The 16,951-nt window shown below is 35.1% G+C and overlaps 2 protein-coding genes across 2 annotated transcripts; both read left to right on the top strand.

Moving 5' to 3' along the window:
* Positions 1 to 1,119: 1,119 nt before the first annotated feature.
* LOC144844204 (uncharacterized) lies at positions 1,120 to 10,200 on the top strand. The gene is made up of 6 exons (XM_078700979.1): positions 1,120 to 1,188; positions 4,118 to 4,469; positions 6,053 to 6,722; positions 7,136 to 7,363; positions 7,553 to 9,597; positions 9,634 to 10,200. The coding sequence occupies exons 1-5, from the start codon at positions 1,131 to 1,133 to the stop codon at positions 8,822 to 8,824; spliced, it is 2,580 nt and encodes an 859-aa protein (XP_078557105.1). The 5' UTR covers positions 1,120 to 1,130; the 3' UTR covers positions 8,825 to 9,597; positions 9,634 to 10,200.
* A 2,809-nt stretch (positions 10,201 to 13,009) lies between these two features.
* LOC144835061 (uncharacterized) lies at positions 13,010 to 16,269 on the top strand. The gene is made up of 3 exons (XM_078690081.1): positions 13,010 to 14,254; positions 14,379 to 15,020; positions 16,063 to 16,269. The coding sequence occupies exons 1-3, from the start codon at positions 13,010 to 13,012 to the stop codon at positions 16,267 to 16,269; spliced, it is 2,094 nt and encodes a 697-aa protein (XP_078546207.1).
* Positions 16,270 to 16,951: the final 682 nt, after the last annotated feature.

Genomic DNA, 16,951 nt, shown 5'->3' with positions numbered 1-16,951 from the left:
TCATTTAATTCCATAAAAGAAATAATAAATAGTCTTAGTTTTACAGCCGTCTAATAAACGTCACGTGATATTCGATTTTGTCGATAGGTGGCGGTATAAATTACGCAATATTTGACTGCATGCCGATTGGTGTGTACTGCATGACGATTGGTGTAATTACCCCGCGGAAAACTACCTCTGACACAATACTCCCCGTAGGACAACTACCTCCTGAACCTGGACAATACTCCGAGGGCAAATAATCTTTTAGGACAACTACCTCCGTAGGACAACTAACCCCTGGACAACTACCCCCCGGACAATTACCCCCTAGGAACAATTACCCCCCCCGGACAATTACCCCCCCCCCCCCCCCCCCCGGGTAATTACCCCGCGGACAACTACCTCTGACACAATACTCCCCGTAGGACAACTACCTCCTGGACAATACTCCAAGGGCAAATAATCTTTTAGGACAACTACCTCCGTAGGAACCCCTGGACAACTACCACCCAGACAACTATCCCTTTAGAACAACTACCCCCAGACCATTCAACAACCTGACTCTGCAACAGTGTATAATAGGAATTAATAACTATATTTTAATTCGATACTTTGACGAATTACTATTCATTATTGTAAACAAAAGTAAAAGATTAAACATAAATATAGTCCTAAGGGAGGGGGTAGTTGTCCGGGGGGGTAGTTGACCGGGGGGTAGTTGACTGGGGGTAGTTATCCTAAGGGGGTAGTTGTCCTAAGGGGGTAGTTGTCCGGGGGGTAGTTGTCCGGGGGGTTGTTATCCTAAGGGGGTAGTTGTCCTAAGGGGGTAGTTGTCCGGGGAGTAGTTGTCCAGGGGTAGTTGTCCTAAGGGGGTAGTTGTCCGGGTGGTAAACATCCGGGGAGTAACTGTCTAGGGGGTAGGTGTCCTAGAACCGTTTGGTGTGTACTGCATGACGATTGGTGTGTACTGCATGATGTTTGGTGTGTACTGCATGATGATTGGTGTGTACTGCATGACCATTGGTGTGTACTGCATGACCATTGGTGTGTACTGCATGACGATTGGTGTGTACTGCATGATAAATGTGAACTGAAGGCAGAGGAGGCGTTCCATACGTGTGGGGGGAGGGAGACGAGACGAAAATTCCATGAAGCATGAGACTACGCTCGAGTTCGTTCAAGCGGTAAACTCGAGGAACTTGGGCGGTAAAGTAAACTTATTCTTTTTTTCGGGGTTGTTAGCAGCTGCTAGGCCTGGGTATTTTGATTGTTATCACACCTGACTTTGCCTACATACACGGGATTGTCTACATACTTAAAAAGATGATGATTGTAATGCAATTTATGTTCCTCACTGTGTTACTTTTTAGTTTAGTAGTAGCCCTAGCTAGGCAGCGCTAGGCTAGTTCCGTTTCGCACCTGTCATTTATTTCGACTCAAAATTTGTTAAGTAACTTTATTGTGAGTACCACACCTTAGAATTAGGCCTAAAAAATACTTTTAACGAAGGAGATCACACAAAAAGTAACAAATAAATCCTTTAAATTGATGAATTTACAGACGTGTTTCTCGCACATCGGTTCGTGAATTTTGCATACGCCATGTTCAATGTTGTTGTTTCTATGGAGCGCCAAAAGAGCAATCATAATAGAGGGCTAAAAACTCAGTATAATGCGTATATTTAATGCATTTATTGGTGAAAATTACGTTAAATTTTAAAATATTTTGTCAATGTCAATTCAACAAAAATGTTACTGTTGATACTGTACATAGTTTTTGCAGTTTTCATTAACTTTTAAGAATGAAAATCGACAAATTCATCATCATATTACATGTACTGTAGGTTTATACCTCAATGATCTAAATAATATTCCTCTTAGTCGTCGGTTGATATTTGAAAACAGCACATTATTAGCAGTAAAATGTTACAGCATTTTTATTGACAAAATATATTAAAATTAAACGTGTATTTCAATAATAGATGTATCAAAAGAAGACGCATTCCACTGAGTTTTTAACTATCTATTATATTTGCACTTTTGGCGCTCCATAGAAACAAAAATATTGAACTTCGAGTATGCTAAATTCGCGAACGGTATGCGAGAAACATGTCTGTAAAATCATCAATTTAAAGATATATTGTCCCCCTAAAAAAATATTTTTTTAAATTTTTTTGTTGAATATGTTATTTTAATGTCATAATAGTTATTCACTCTCACAAAAAATTGGGTCTGAAAAAAATGTATTTACCTGAGAAAAATGTAATTTAAAGCAAAAAATGGTCAAATTGTCTGGAAGACAATGAGTTTTTGGGTAATTTAACTCTTTATTTTGTCTTTTTATAGGTGAAATAATTTTTTTCCCCCGTTTTTTTCTTATGGAAGTGAACAACTTCATTAAAACTGCAAAATGGCCTATTCAAAGTCCGATTTTAAAAATCTTTATTTTTCATGATTTTGGGGGACAATACATCTTTAAAGGATTTATTTGTTACTTTTTATGTGATTCTTCTTCATAAAAGTACTTATGAGGCCCAATTTTAAGGTGTAGTATTCACAATAAGTTACTTAACAAGTTTGGAGTCGAAAAGGAAGTCGAAATAAAAACAGGTGCGCAACGGAACTAGCGCCGGCTAGTCTACCATTGGGTGCAGGTCAAGTCGCCCCCAAACCGTCTCGGCCAAAGTCAAGTCGGCCCCACGTCAAGTCGGCCCCAAGTCAAGTCGGCCTCAAGTCAACTCGGCCTCAAGTCAACTCGGCCAAAAACTAATCGGTCAACTCGGCCACAATAAAGTATGGAACGCAAAAAGTGCTTAATATTCTTATGATTAAATTACTATCCACGCTTTAAAAAAAATGAAGAAATAAGAAAAATACTCATATAAAAAATGATCTCATTGCCGATATGAATAGAAGTACCCGCGTGTTACAAAAACACGTGCAAGTACCACATTTTAGTAAATCGAAGACGTAGGTCTACGTTCCCCCATTTGGCCATAGAAATATTGATCGTACATATCGTTTTTGTCCATGATTTGCGTTTAAAAAAAAGGGGAATTCCCCGGTCAGCGGAAACACGTAACAGTTGTAGATATCGAAATAGCTGCCAAAGGCGCAGGGAGGCGCAGCTACGAATTGGTTTCAGATATTGTCGCCAAAACAAATGCATACACTGAAGAAATCTACGCGTGATTCAACCATGGAGTCAACATTATTTTATACCTCAAATGATTCAACCAAACAATCTTATTACACCTAATGAATGTCCTCGCATATCGGACAGGTTTATTGAATTTTGACGCACGAACGAACATACGCGCCCACGTACGTGCATCATCATTATTGGGCCTACAATTTGTTCCTATTTATTATCCAAATGTTCATTGTAATCATTAATAATAGTATGAATGCTTATCAATTAATTGTTTGTTATGCGCAATTTGAACAATTTTCGCAATTTGAAATTTTATTAAACGTAAATAAAGGAAAGTTGGTGAAATCATTCTTATTTTTTTTGCTAAACTGTCTAAATATTAATATTCATTAAAAGTCAGAATTATTCATAGGTAATAAAATGTGAAGAAATATTATTTTATTAATCCCCTTCCTTTACACTTTTTGCGTTCCATACTTTAACGGGGCCGAGTTGACCGATTATTTTTTGGCCGAGTTGACGTGAGGCCGAGTTGACTTGAGGCCGAGTTGACTTGAGGCCGACTTGACTTGGGGCCGACTTGACTTGGGGCCGACTTGACTTGGGGCCGAGACGGTCTAGGGCGGACTTGGATCGAAATCCTACCATTCATGACATAAAATACTCTGTATGTGTATGGTATCTACTACTACTAGCTAGGCCTAGGCCTACTACTAAATAATATTAGTAATTAATATACTACTAGGGCCTAATTGCTAGGCCTAGCTATCTATGGGCTTAGGCCTGGCCTTATTAGCTACTTTAGCTAGGCTACGCCTCTTTCGAGTCTGCTCCGCGAGCCTAGCCTATTACTAGAGGCAATGCCGCAAGCTGATGATTCTAGACTCTAGTCGTCGTCGACGGGTGGGGTGTGCACTCTTTTGCACTCGTAAACATTAATTTGTATATTAAATTTTAAAGTAAGTTTTTTCCAACATAACAGACATCCAGATGACATTTTATATCAAGCCACCATCTGGAACAACACATCTGGAAAATCTTGAGACATGCGCCCTCAAGAGAATGAGGTTCCTGCTTCATGTGGATGATTGTGATTCGGAAGGAAATGAGTTGAACACACAGGATAGCAGCAGTGATTGTCACAATAGTAGTAGTAACAAATTGACTCGGTGTAAAGACGATGGCCATGGGGATGATGCTAGTATCAGTGTTTTGCTAGGAAGTGCACCTCTTCGGTCATTTCAAGAATTGTTGAGAAAAGAAGAGAATGTATCTTACTCAGATTGTTTAATAGAAGGCTCACGAAAAGACAGGATTTCGCATTTCACTCTTCGGTAAAATTTGCACAGATTTTGATAACAATTGAGATAACTTATAATATTAAAGCCATTCAGTAAGCAAACTGTGTTTTGGAACATAGACACAAAAAAGCATTTATTAGGTTATATGCATTATCATGCATATAACCTCTTGATTCTGTCAGGATCTTTATTTATTCCTTTATTTAACCTTTATTCCGCTATTTAACGAAATTACGTTTGTAATCATATCTTCACAATCATGAATCACCTTTAAACAAAATTTGGTACTCATAAATTTCAGGTCATATTTCATCATATGGCAATATAATTACATGCGTAGCGCATATAACGCATGCGTACGCGCACTTAAAATTTTCCAAATTGTCAAAATTTATTTTCGATGAAATTAGAGTAAGTTTCAGGCAATTTTAAGCGTTTAAAAAATTGCCATGAGTGCGCAGATTTTTGCACGTGCACTGCGCGTTAAACGTTGATGCGCACTCTTTTTGTCCGATTTCTGTTGTACAACCTTTCTTTAATAATATCATATTTTATTCACTTTTCAACGCTAAATTGCGTTATACGAGCACGTCAAAAGTGACAGGCTACGCACGTGTAAGTTAACAAAATGGTGAAAATATGCTAAATTTTAAAATTAATATAGATCGTCAGAATGCTTGGGAACACCTATTTTTTATTTCATTTTCTTGAAGTGTACGTATCATATGTATGATTTATTATAAAATTAAGAGAACTAAAGTTGATTATGTTTCGTTTCGTTTATTAAACAATTCTCTACACATACAAAAAAATACAAGATGTTACATAGTAAAAGTATGTGTAGAAGGAAGCCTAGATAAGTTTTTTGTTACAAACAAATAAACTTTAAGCCTAGACTCCCTGCAGTAATAAACAAGTCATCATTAATTTCGACAATCAAACAAATTATGACATTTTCTTAGACCAAAATAACAAACTTAACATTAACTTTCTTCCTTCAAAAGTTCATATATTAAAGTTAAAAGTCTATAGTTTGACAGTGCATCATTTTTAACATTTTTAAAGATGTCATCATAGTAAAAAATTATAATTCACTGCGGTATGTAATAATCTATCTGCACCAAAGTGGTTACTGCATAGTAAATACACGGAGGAATCTTTCTACAACTTTTAGTCAGTTGTGTATGGCTCGGTCGTCTGTGCTTGTGTCTATGGCACTCAAGGTACCGAGTTCGAGTCTCACAATGGGAATTTTTATTATCCATATTGTTTGTTCAATTTTATTTTTTAGTGTATAGATTATACACATAATTTATAATGAAATCTATTTAAAAAGTAAGTAATGCCTTTATTACTTATGTAACAATGTGGTTTATGACATTATACGCAGAGGAATCTTTGATCGGATTGTTATACCGGCTATTGTATTCCCGTTAGCAAGATCCTATTATATATTATAATAATTAAAGATTCTGAGAAAATCAATCAATCAACATATCTTTTAAAAATCAATTATCTTGATTTAAATCAATGCATATAACCTATAATTCGTCATAGTGACGAATTAAATCTAGTTTATATTGGATTGATAATCTAATTTTAATTTCTTTTTTTAGCTTGGCATGCTCTATGGATCAAGAATTACAGCAGTTTTTCATGACTGCTGAAAAAAAGTTATTCCATTTCCGGTTTTCCTCGATGAATGCTTATGAATTGGCCTCCTTCTTAAGATCAACACAAAAGTTCCTATCACGTCTTCTACGACGTTCACGTGATGTAGTTTCCGAAGGGAATTTTTCATTCCTTCTGCAAAGTTTACATGATGTTTTACTAAAAATCTATAATGTTGGGGATAGTTGGGAGGATGTCACACAGAAATATGTTGAGGGTAATACAGAAAAGACTGTGCAAGTTCCATTTCAATGCGTACTGGATCTGATTGCGCAACGTAATGTGGAGCTTCATACAGGTATTGCATCGATTCCAATCGCAAAACTTGACACCATTATGACAGGACTATTTGAAAAGGTTCTGTGGCATGGGATGTTACACTCGCAGACGGCATTGGACAGGGTTCTTGTTGATGAAAGAATGGAAGATCTGTTTAACAAAGTTTGTGAAATGTTCTCTTCAGTGAGGACAAATTATTCATACATCTTCAGAAGGAGAAACACTCTTCGAATGAACCTCAGAGACGTTGATAAAAATGTGGAGATTTTTCCCCTTTGTATGAGCCACCTGCATTATACTTTAAGGAGAAAACATAGGTTAAGACATTTCTCAAGAGTAAGTTACTGCAAACCTGTTATGTTGAATAAACTAAAAACAAAATTTAAGTAATGGAGGCTACGGTTGCTGAAATCTGTTATATGAATTTATAAAATAGTGGAAAATACAGGGGAACAAGGTTTTAGTACAATTCCTGTCCAAATGTTCAAATCTTTGAGGTTCAACATGGTGTTGTACTACGACCACACTCCAAGCTGAGAGTGGCACCTTTCCTATTCCAAAACCATAGGTCACTTTTTATGTCAGATACTATTTCACCTGTTATTTTAAGTTTCATTATAGTAATGTGATAATTGTTTTAATTATTTATTATTAATTGTACCTTTCTTCAACCTCATTAATATTATTATTATATGGAACATAATACACATTAGCATTAAAAAAAACCCTTCTGCTTTTCTTTCTTTAAGATCCAGTACACACTGTTTTTAAAAGATGCAGGTGTGTCTGTAAATGATGCAATTCGGTTCTGGAAAGAGGAATACTGCCGACCTGATCATGGTAAAGATGGGGACCGGCGGCCTAGTTCACATTCATGGAGTAAAGATGCGAAACGGTATACATACAGCATCAGGCACTTGTATGGACTTGAGGGATCTCGTATTAACTATCGTTCTCATACATGTACATCAATTCAGGTACATATATTTCCATTTTGTGTTATTTATACTACTTTAACTCCTGATTTAGTGTTTTATCATCTATCTTTCTATTTAGTTATCATATATTTGATAAAAATTATTTAGTATTATTTATTTTCATTTAAAATCTGAATTCAATTTTATGATGCTATTAGGCCTATTAATTTAATTTTTGGTTACAAACAGAAAATGTCCCTAGGTCACGGCGAAGAAGGTGGATGTCCATATAAACATTTTGACAAGTGGTCACTAGCTACAGCCTTAACATTTGACCAGTTACAACCTAAAGCTGCAGCAGACATTCTTCTTTCAGCTAAGAATCATTGTTATTCAGATGCTTGCTTAAAGCATCGTGTTGCAAAACTTGCCAAATTTGTTACAGATGAAACTGTTCCATGTTGCAACTTAGAATCTGAATCTTGGACCAAACTTGATAGTTCTTCAGTTTCAGCAAGTGATAATTGCTTAGGGAAAGAACAAACAACTTCTGCTAAATTTCAAGAAGATTTGCAGATAAAAAGAGACGTTCTAAAACAATATACTCTCTTTCCAACAAAGCGCCCTCTTTTTTCAAACAAGGTTAAATATGAAAAAAATAATGAAACAAAGAAAGGAGCACCAGCGATCTCACTACAAGAACAAACAAGTTCTGCTGAAAACAAATTTCAAGAAGATTTGCAGATAAAAAGAGAGGTTCTTGTACAACATCCTCTCTTGTCAACAAAGGACACTCTTTTTTCAACGGAGTATAACTATGACAGAGATAGTGAATCAAAGAAAGGAGCACCAGCTATCTCACTACAAGAACAAACATGTTCTGCTGAAAACAAATTTCAAGAAGATTTGCAGATAAGAGAGGTTCTTGAACAACATCCTCACTTGTCAACAAAACGCCCTCTTTTTTCAAAAAAAGTTAAATATGAAAGAGATAGTGAATTAAAGAAAGGATTAACAGAAATCTCTCTACAAGAACAAACAAGTCATGTTGAAGATATGCAAGAATTTTTGCAGATAAAAAGAGAAGTTCCTGAGGAAGAATCAACTAAGAATCCTCTCTTTTTAAGGAAAGTGAAAATTATTGAAAGAGATAGTAAGTTAGAGAAAGGAGAACCAACAATCTCACTGCAAGACCAAACCTTTTCTGTTAAAAATGAAATTCAAGATGGTTTTAAGATTAAAAGAGAAGTTTTTGAAGAACGCTCTTCTTTATCAACAAAACTTCCTCTCTTTTCGAAAATGAGTTCAATGGAAGTAAAATGCAATAAAATTAAGAATGATGTTTCTCTTGGTGAAACTGATGTGCTAACACCTATAGCAAAAGATAAATTACTATATAAAAAAGACAATGACTTAAAAGATGTATTTGTGCAATTTTATAAGCCTGTAGCCAAACCTATTGATTACCATACAAGTTACCAGAATTTGTTGAATGGACTTCGGGGAAAGAATGAAAAATGAAATCAATAATATCTTCATGATCTACATTATGATCTAATACACATTTTAATGACATTTTGACAATGTACTTTATTCTACATTCTAAGTAAAGTACTATGTAAATGTTATGATCAATTTTAACTGTAAAATAGATATACTATTAATTAATTAGTGTGTTGCTTTCAAATGTCAAATCAGAATATAAAGTATTGTAAGTGAATTCATATTTTTAATTTAAAAAAACTTTTCTTTTAATAAAATTTATAAATAATGCGATTAATCTTGATGCACTGAAAATCCTGAGATTGTATTTTAAAATCTAACCAAAATGAATTCATATACTTTTATATTATTTTAAATATTGTATTTACTTAGTCAATTTATATACTAATACATTGTGTTTACATGATAACATCTTTCTGATGACTTGTTACAACATAAATGTGAGAAACATTACCTTTACCAATTTACCAAAGAGTACAGAAACACAATATTTCTTATTTGCATACGAATCGAATGCAGAAATGCATTCATTTTGGTAAAAATCACAATTCAATAAAATATATATTTTCGTTTCGTAATATTTAAATAGTACATATTTTATTAAACATAAATATTAAACATTTTAACATAACAGTTTCCCATTTTTTTGGTTAGGATGTGGTTTAGAAGTAATAAACTTGTCTCAATCAGACCCCTCACAAATATTCTTCGAAAGTTCTATCTCTGTAAACTTGTAAATTATTTGATCTTATTTTCCTATAGAATAGTAAGTAAGTAAGATTAAAAATCCAGTGAAAATAATGTAATGTGTGTGCACAAAAAGCGAGGGAACAATTAAAAGGAATCGGACTGGCTAGATGAGTGGGAGTAGTGTTAACACTACCTAGTGCTAGTCTATTTCTAGTCCGCGTTCATATCGTGACATGTTTCAACAATAACAGACTGTACTTACAAAATTGAAAGTGATGACGCAAAAGATGAAAATGCATCCGATTCTATGGTAGTTACAGCGTTGTTATCTAAATTCCTGTTTAAAAAATGACAGATACAGGGGTTCTTATTCAAAACATATTAACATTATCAAGATAGTATACTAGTTTGGCATTATTTCTCCTCTCAGACTTGATTAATAATAATGTTACCATAATAGATTGTCTAACGGTAATCAATAATAGAAACTATAGCCTAACTTACAATGTTTTCAGTGCTGTCAAACCGTTAAGTGGTTTTGAAATATGTTTCATTCATAGAAATTAAGAAATGACTGTACATTAATGATTGTTATTTATTGATATTATGAATGATATAATACATTTGTTACCATTAGATTGTTGGAACAACAGTAAATAACAGTCAACGGAAAATACTTACAGTGTCCCTCAAAAACACGACAATTTAAGATTAATCAGGTAAATAGGTTATTTTGTAGTTTTAATCAAGTTAATCACTTCCGTAGAAAAAAAAGAAGAAAAAAAACCGCAAGTAACACTAAAAGCAAAGGGGCTCCACCAAAATTCACGTCGCACATTGTTTTCATGATCGGGCGCGGAAAAAGAGAGCAGACAACTCTCTCCTCACAAGAAAGGTCATTCATGCTCGCTTTTGATTGGTCAAAAGAAAAAATTTCAGCAAAGAAATGGCTTTGTGATCCATCGCTACGAATTCGGAGCCCGAATCAGGTACGGATTCAAATCGTACGATCCTATGCTTTACCACTGAACCCATTTTCCACGATCATTTTCTCAGGCCACCGGACCGAATCCGGGCGCGATTTGAAAGCAACTTTAAAATGACAAAAATAAATTGTTAAATTCAACCAAAAGTTTTTTCAGGTAAATAATTGTTTTTTCGATCCAATTTTTGTGTCAAAGTGGATAACTATTTATGTAATATTCAAATGGCATATTAAAAACAAAATTTAAGAAATAATTTTTCATCTTTAAGTGGTTTTAAAATAAGTTTGGAAACATTACGAATTGGTTACGAAACTTGTCTGAAAAGCGGTAAATGAATGTTTCGACAGAAAATACTTACAATGTGTTCAATGCTGTCGATGTCAAACCAGCAAATAAATCAATAACATAAACTACTTACAGTGTGTTCAATGCTGTCAAACCAGCAAATGCATTGGCTGCCATTGTACGTATTTGGTTATCACTCAAATCCCTTCAAAGTAAAAGCGATTTGGTATTATTATGTGGTTTTAAAATAATTTTTATTCATGGAAATAATAAAACGATATAGTGAATTAAAGATGTATTATTATTATGAGATTGTCTAAATAAACGGGAAATGTTGATCACTCTCAAATTAAAACCGATGTTCAGTATGTTTTAAAAGACTGTCCTTGTCTTTAAATAATAAATATAGTAAAGGGTACATTTATCATTATGATATCGTATAAAAAACGTCCAATCGAATATTTACAATTCTTGCAATGATGTGAATCTTACAAACACATTGGCTGGCAGTATACTTATTTGGTTAGATTTCAGAACCCTTCAACAATGAAAAAAAAAAGGCTTAGTATACTTACTTGCTTTTTCCTATACTTTACGTTATTTCATATCGTTACAAAGTCCCTATGTCGACTAATAACACATTTACGTACAATAATAATGTGGTTTGACATGAGGAGAAACAGTTTCATCGTAATTCGAACAGAAAATGTATTTAAAACGTTAATCACTCTGTTCTTGTGAATTGTTAATAATAGTCATAGACATAGGTTATATAGAACAGAATATTATAAACAAGATGTCAATTCCATAAGAAAATTCCTAAAATTATACCTACAAGCGTTGTATTGGACAATTAACGTTGTACTCGGCCAATTCTTGCAAGTTAAGCATGCAGGAAGTATAAGGCCTACACTCGACTTTACCATTCCCACAATAATAACCGTCTGGGCATTCTGCTTCTGTATTTTTTTGAAAATATAATAGACACTAATACAAACTATTATCATACCATGTGTAAAAATACAACAAATGTACACAAACAATTACAAAGAATCATACATGATTCAAAAGCATAAACTATTGCTATAGCCAGCCTCTCCAATGCCGAATAAAGTTTTTAATAGGGAAAGGGCATGCATTACTGAGTGAATGTCCACATATCTTGACAGTTAATTATTCAATTTTGGCTTATTGAAGCAGACATCAAATAAAAGGCTAATGATGCCTTTGCTCGGCTTCCTAATTAAGGTGGGGGATAAGAAAGGCATCACAGTTAATAACGAACTGAATGTATTCCCAGCCAACCTAACAATCAATCAATCAATCCAAAGGAACGAACATAATTCATCTCATATGTCTAGAATTTTAATAAGGATACAAAATTAATACAATTGAAATTATTTTTTTTTATGTGAACAACAAATTTAAGATGAAAGAATTTGGGAAGCTCGGCTACATACATGTTACCATCTCATGTGACACTAAGATGGTAATGATGATACTACTGTTGATGATGATGATGATATTTAAAAGAATATTATTGCGCCTAATTTAAATAACCGAATGCTTAATAAAGTTAAGAAACTAAATCAATCATACCAGAAACATTGCAAACGGTAAAATGAAGGTTACTACGATTACGATGGTTATGATAGTCATCCTCTCGCTTCACAATTCTTATTCTTCACAAATAAACGTTTCGTCTGTAAGTTCATTAATGAAGACCAGGATTAATCATGTTGTTTGCTTGATAACTTCATACATAATTTAAGATTTCCTTTAGCGTTGATTATAATGTGTTAATAATTTAGATAGTTTACGCATGGAGCTATAAATAGCTCCATGGTTTACGTCACCAGGCATTGTGTTTTTTTTTTAAATATTATGTTTGTTCAAAGACGCTCCAATTAAAAATATCATTATTTGTATATGATATTTGATACAACTTTAAAATGTAGCTTTCAATACTCATTTTGGAGCAGACACTGACTTTTCCCGTATTAGGCCGCGCCTACCAACTCATGTCGACCAATTGAAATAATCTAGCTTCGCTTTCGCTCGCGTACCATCTACTGTAGGTCGTGCCCACAGATGGTTCTCGAATACACAGTAATTTCAGCTGATTTTGTCTCGTTTGTGATTGATTGTTTATGTGATTTTGTAGCAACCCGTATGACTTACGTTTGAATAGTTTTTGGTTCTTTTATGAGCACTAATAGTGAAAATTCTGTCCTGAGCCACGATGTGCTATTTTCGATATTCAGCCCAGGATCTCGTCGCACTTCGATTCGCGAACCGAGGCATACCTCCTCCCGACGTCATCGCATTCAATAGCGAACTAAACAGTGAAGGGCCAAGACCAAGTCGGCTATTTTGTAAACGGAAACATCGCAAGCGAGGAGGTAGGAAATTAAGAAGAAAAATATCGGTGATTATTAATACACCTTACTCTAGTAAAGCTAGTAAAACGAGAGGCCGAGTAATGAGCAATCTTATAACTATTGAGAATACTAAGTACATGAACATGAACGTTTTTTCGTGCCCCAAGATTTTGTTAACCAATGTAAGGTCAATTAGAAACAAAGTGGATGAATTTGAGGCTACCCTTAGTAAATACAAAATTGACTTGGCAGTTGTAACTGAGACGTGGTTAAATGCCGAAACTGAAAATTTAGCAGCTATTCCTGGATATCAACATTTTAATAAGATGCGAGTTGGAAGGAAAGGTGGTGGGGTATCTGTGTACTCAGTTGACAGGCTAATTATGAATCACACTGAACACCATGATCAGTGTAATTTTGAGTGTCTTTGGTATTGTGTTACAATACCCAATAACATCAGGTGCTTGAAACACTTATATGTTGGTGCGATATATTATCCACCCGCAGCGGCTGGAGCTGAACAACTTGTATCACATGTGATTGAAACAGTCGATAGGATACGCAGTGCCAACCATGAAGTTCCAATTATAATTCTAGGTGACTTCAACGACCTTAATACTAATGAGCTTTGTGACAATCTTGGCCTAACCCAAGTAGTCAATTTTCATACACGGAAAGATTCTACACTTGACAAAATTTTTATGAATTACCCTGAATTATATGATGATATAGTACAGAAAGCACCCATTGGTCGCAGTGATCACGTCTCGGTGTTAATGAAGCCTATAACTTGTTTACCTAAAAATGATCATGTCACGGTAAAGATTAGACCTATGAAGGACTCATCCATGAGGCATTTTGGCCAGTGGTTAGTTGATCATGAATGGAATAATGTCTACGACCTTATGGATACAAATGATAAAACTGCGATGCTAGCTACTACTCTACAAAATGCCTATCATAGTAATTTCCCGACTGAGTTGTTGAAAATGAGGAGTACTGATCGCCCATGGCTTACAAAAAGAGTGAAACAACTCATAAAGCAACGACAAAAAGCCTATGTTAAATTTGGAAAATCTAGCAAGTGGAAAAAACTTCGAAATGGTGTACAAAAAGCGATTATGGACGCGAAAAAAATCTTACTACCAAGACGCGATTTCTGGCCTTCACAATTCGGACTCCTCCAAATGGCACAAAAATGTTGGAAAACTTTGTAATCTTAATCAAAAGCAGTCATTTAGCATTCCAGGTCTTAATGAAGAGGAAACCGCTGAATCAATTAATCAACACTTTGTCTGTTGCCAATTACCTGCTCTAGACCAAAACAACCTGCCTGCATATCTTCCATCCTCGCAGCCGCCTCCTGAAATCTATCCTGGACAGGTCCAGAGATTGCTACAATCAATAAAACCCAAAAAGGCAGGACATCCAGAAGACCTGCCTGCTAAACTTCTAAGAGAATGTGCTTTTGAACTAGCGCCCCCTATAACCAATGTGTTTAACTGCGCCCTAAAAGCAGGTACTTTTCCTGATAGGTGGAAGCATGCAACAGTAATACCTGTCCCTAAAATCAAAGGAGCTAATACCTGTAATGATTTGCGTCCTATTTCACTTACACCCTTATTAGCAAGAACTTTTGAGACTTTTTTAGTCAATTGGATCATAGAGGACATTAGCGTTAAGCTTGATAGTCGACAATTCGGAAGCCGCAAGGGTGCATCCACCACCCATTACCTAATTAGTTTAATTGATTCTGTATTGAAGGATACTGATGGTAAACATTGTTATGTTAATTTATGCGCGGTTGATTTTGCTAAAGCCTTTGATCGGGTTGATCATACTATAATTATTAACAAATTAATAGATATTGGAGTGAGATCATCCATAATACCCATTATCTGCAGCTTCCTTACTAATAGAGGCATTAATACCAGAGTGGGTAAGACCATCTCGGGTACAAGAAAGATCACTTGCGGCGTGCCCCAGGGCACTAAATTGGGCCCAGTTTTATTTCTGGTCCTAATTAATGATGCCAGTCTAGGAAGCTGCAGAAGATAGTCAGGGAGACTATGTAATCCTGTGGGATTTTTATGAATAGAAGATCCCACTTATTTAGATATGTTGAATACAATCCAAACAACAGGAAAAAACATGTTGACAACGTTGGAAGGATGGCAGAGGCCCGCCATCTTGAATTTCAAAATGGCCGCCATTGAAATTTAAAGTGTTCATATCTTGGTAACCACAGACTGTAGAGACTTGTTTTTGGTCTCAAATTGTTCATAATATACAACTTCATATTAGCTCTAATGGAACATTTCCCGCCAAAATGACCGGAAAGGCCATATCTGACCGTTGACCCTAATTGACCGGAAGTGTTATATCTCCATAACCAATGGACGTAGACATTTTATTTTGATCTTAAATTGTTCACAACATACTACCTTCTATTTACTCTAATGAAATATTTTTCGAAATAATAACCGGAAATGCAATTATTGACCTTTGACCCTAATTATGTGGAATTTTTCAAATTTTCATTACAGCTTGACATAAAACAATCCTGGTCTGAAATTGTTCATAACATACATATTTACAGTTGTGCTAATGAATCAAGTATACATATCCATTATACTGTATCTAATAAGGAAAAGGAAACCATGGCAGTTGATTAAACTTTTAGCCAATCACAATCAAGCATCAAGCAGTGTGAACTGCCAATTGGAGTCTTCATCTTAAAGCTACCGAAACATTATACCATATTTCGTCGCACATGACAAATTAAATTACGCTCAGTTAATCCCTGCGTACCTGGCAGACATGAGAGCATCAGATACAGAAATATGGATAGAATTCAACGATGGCAACTGGGTGGTAGATAAAAATTCATTGCCATTTTGTGCTATTGTTCCAGATCACGTCTCATCAAGTACTTGGTGGGCTAACTGGTATTTCGTTAAACCCTTTTTCACGCACACAGTTTTTTCTAGTGGCTCTTGCTCTCGCTAAAGAAGCTGAGACAATGACTTTTCTTCCCAGTAGATATTTATCAATATCAAAGCATCATGATAATAGTAATACAACAGATCTCCAAGCAAAAATCGTAACGGACCTGACATGAACAATCAACAAGCTGTTTGCTCGTTAACTAGTTGTATCCAAGTTGAGGGACCTCAGACAAGCCGTTGGTACAGTTTTTTGTTGTCCCAAGAGCTTTATTTGCAGCAGATGGTTCATTGTTTCCTACAATGTCGAAGAGTGACTTGATGACGATTCTTGAAAAGCTACCAAAAACGATAGAAGTCGCTCACGAAACAAATGACTCAACAGAAGAAAAAGTTGTCAGGAACTATAAATAAGTATGTATTGTCGATGCTATGGCTTATTTGCAATCACTAAGTAAACTAGAGAATATTGAAACATGCTTCGATCTATCAGAACATTTCATTGAACGACACTGGCAGTGTAATGTTATGACTTATGGGAATAATGACTTTAATAACGCAATAGACGACTGTGTAAACTTTTATAACTTTTAATGCAGAAACTCCAGAATCAAGATGGCTGTCAAAACCATGTGCACGAATTGTGCGGTGTGGGGGCGCTGTACACATTACGGTTGTGTTCAGGCTTACAATATCATTACATCCCCTTTACTGAAAGATGGAAGACATATGTATCAAAATGTGATTTACTTTTAGACATAATAGATAGCTTGAATAGATGCTGGATATCTTCAGCATGAGTATGAATATGAGAAAACTGAATAAAGACTATTTGTAAAACAAATGTAACTTTTAACT

The sequence above is a fragment of the Antedon bifida genome, chromosome 1, assembly GCF_963402885.1.
Source record: "Antedon bifida chromosome 1, ecAntBifi1.1, whole genome shotgun sequence".
In the NCBI taxonomy this organism is placed as follows: domain Eukaryota; kingdom Metazoa; phylum Echinodermata; class Crinoidea; order Comatulida; family Antedonidae; genus Antedon; species Antedon bifida.
Note: the sequence above shows the minus strand (reverse complement) of the source record. Positions and strands in the feature narration are given on the sequence as shown.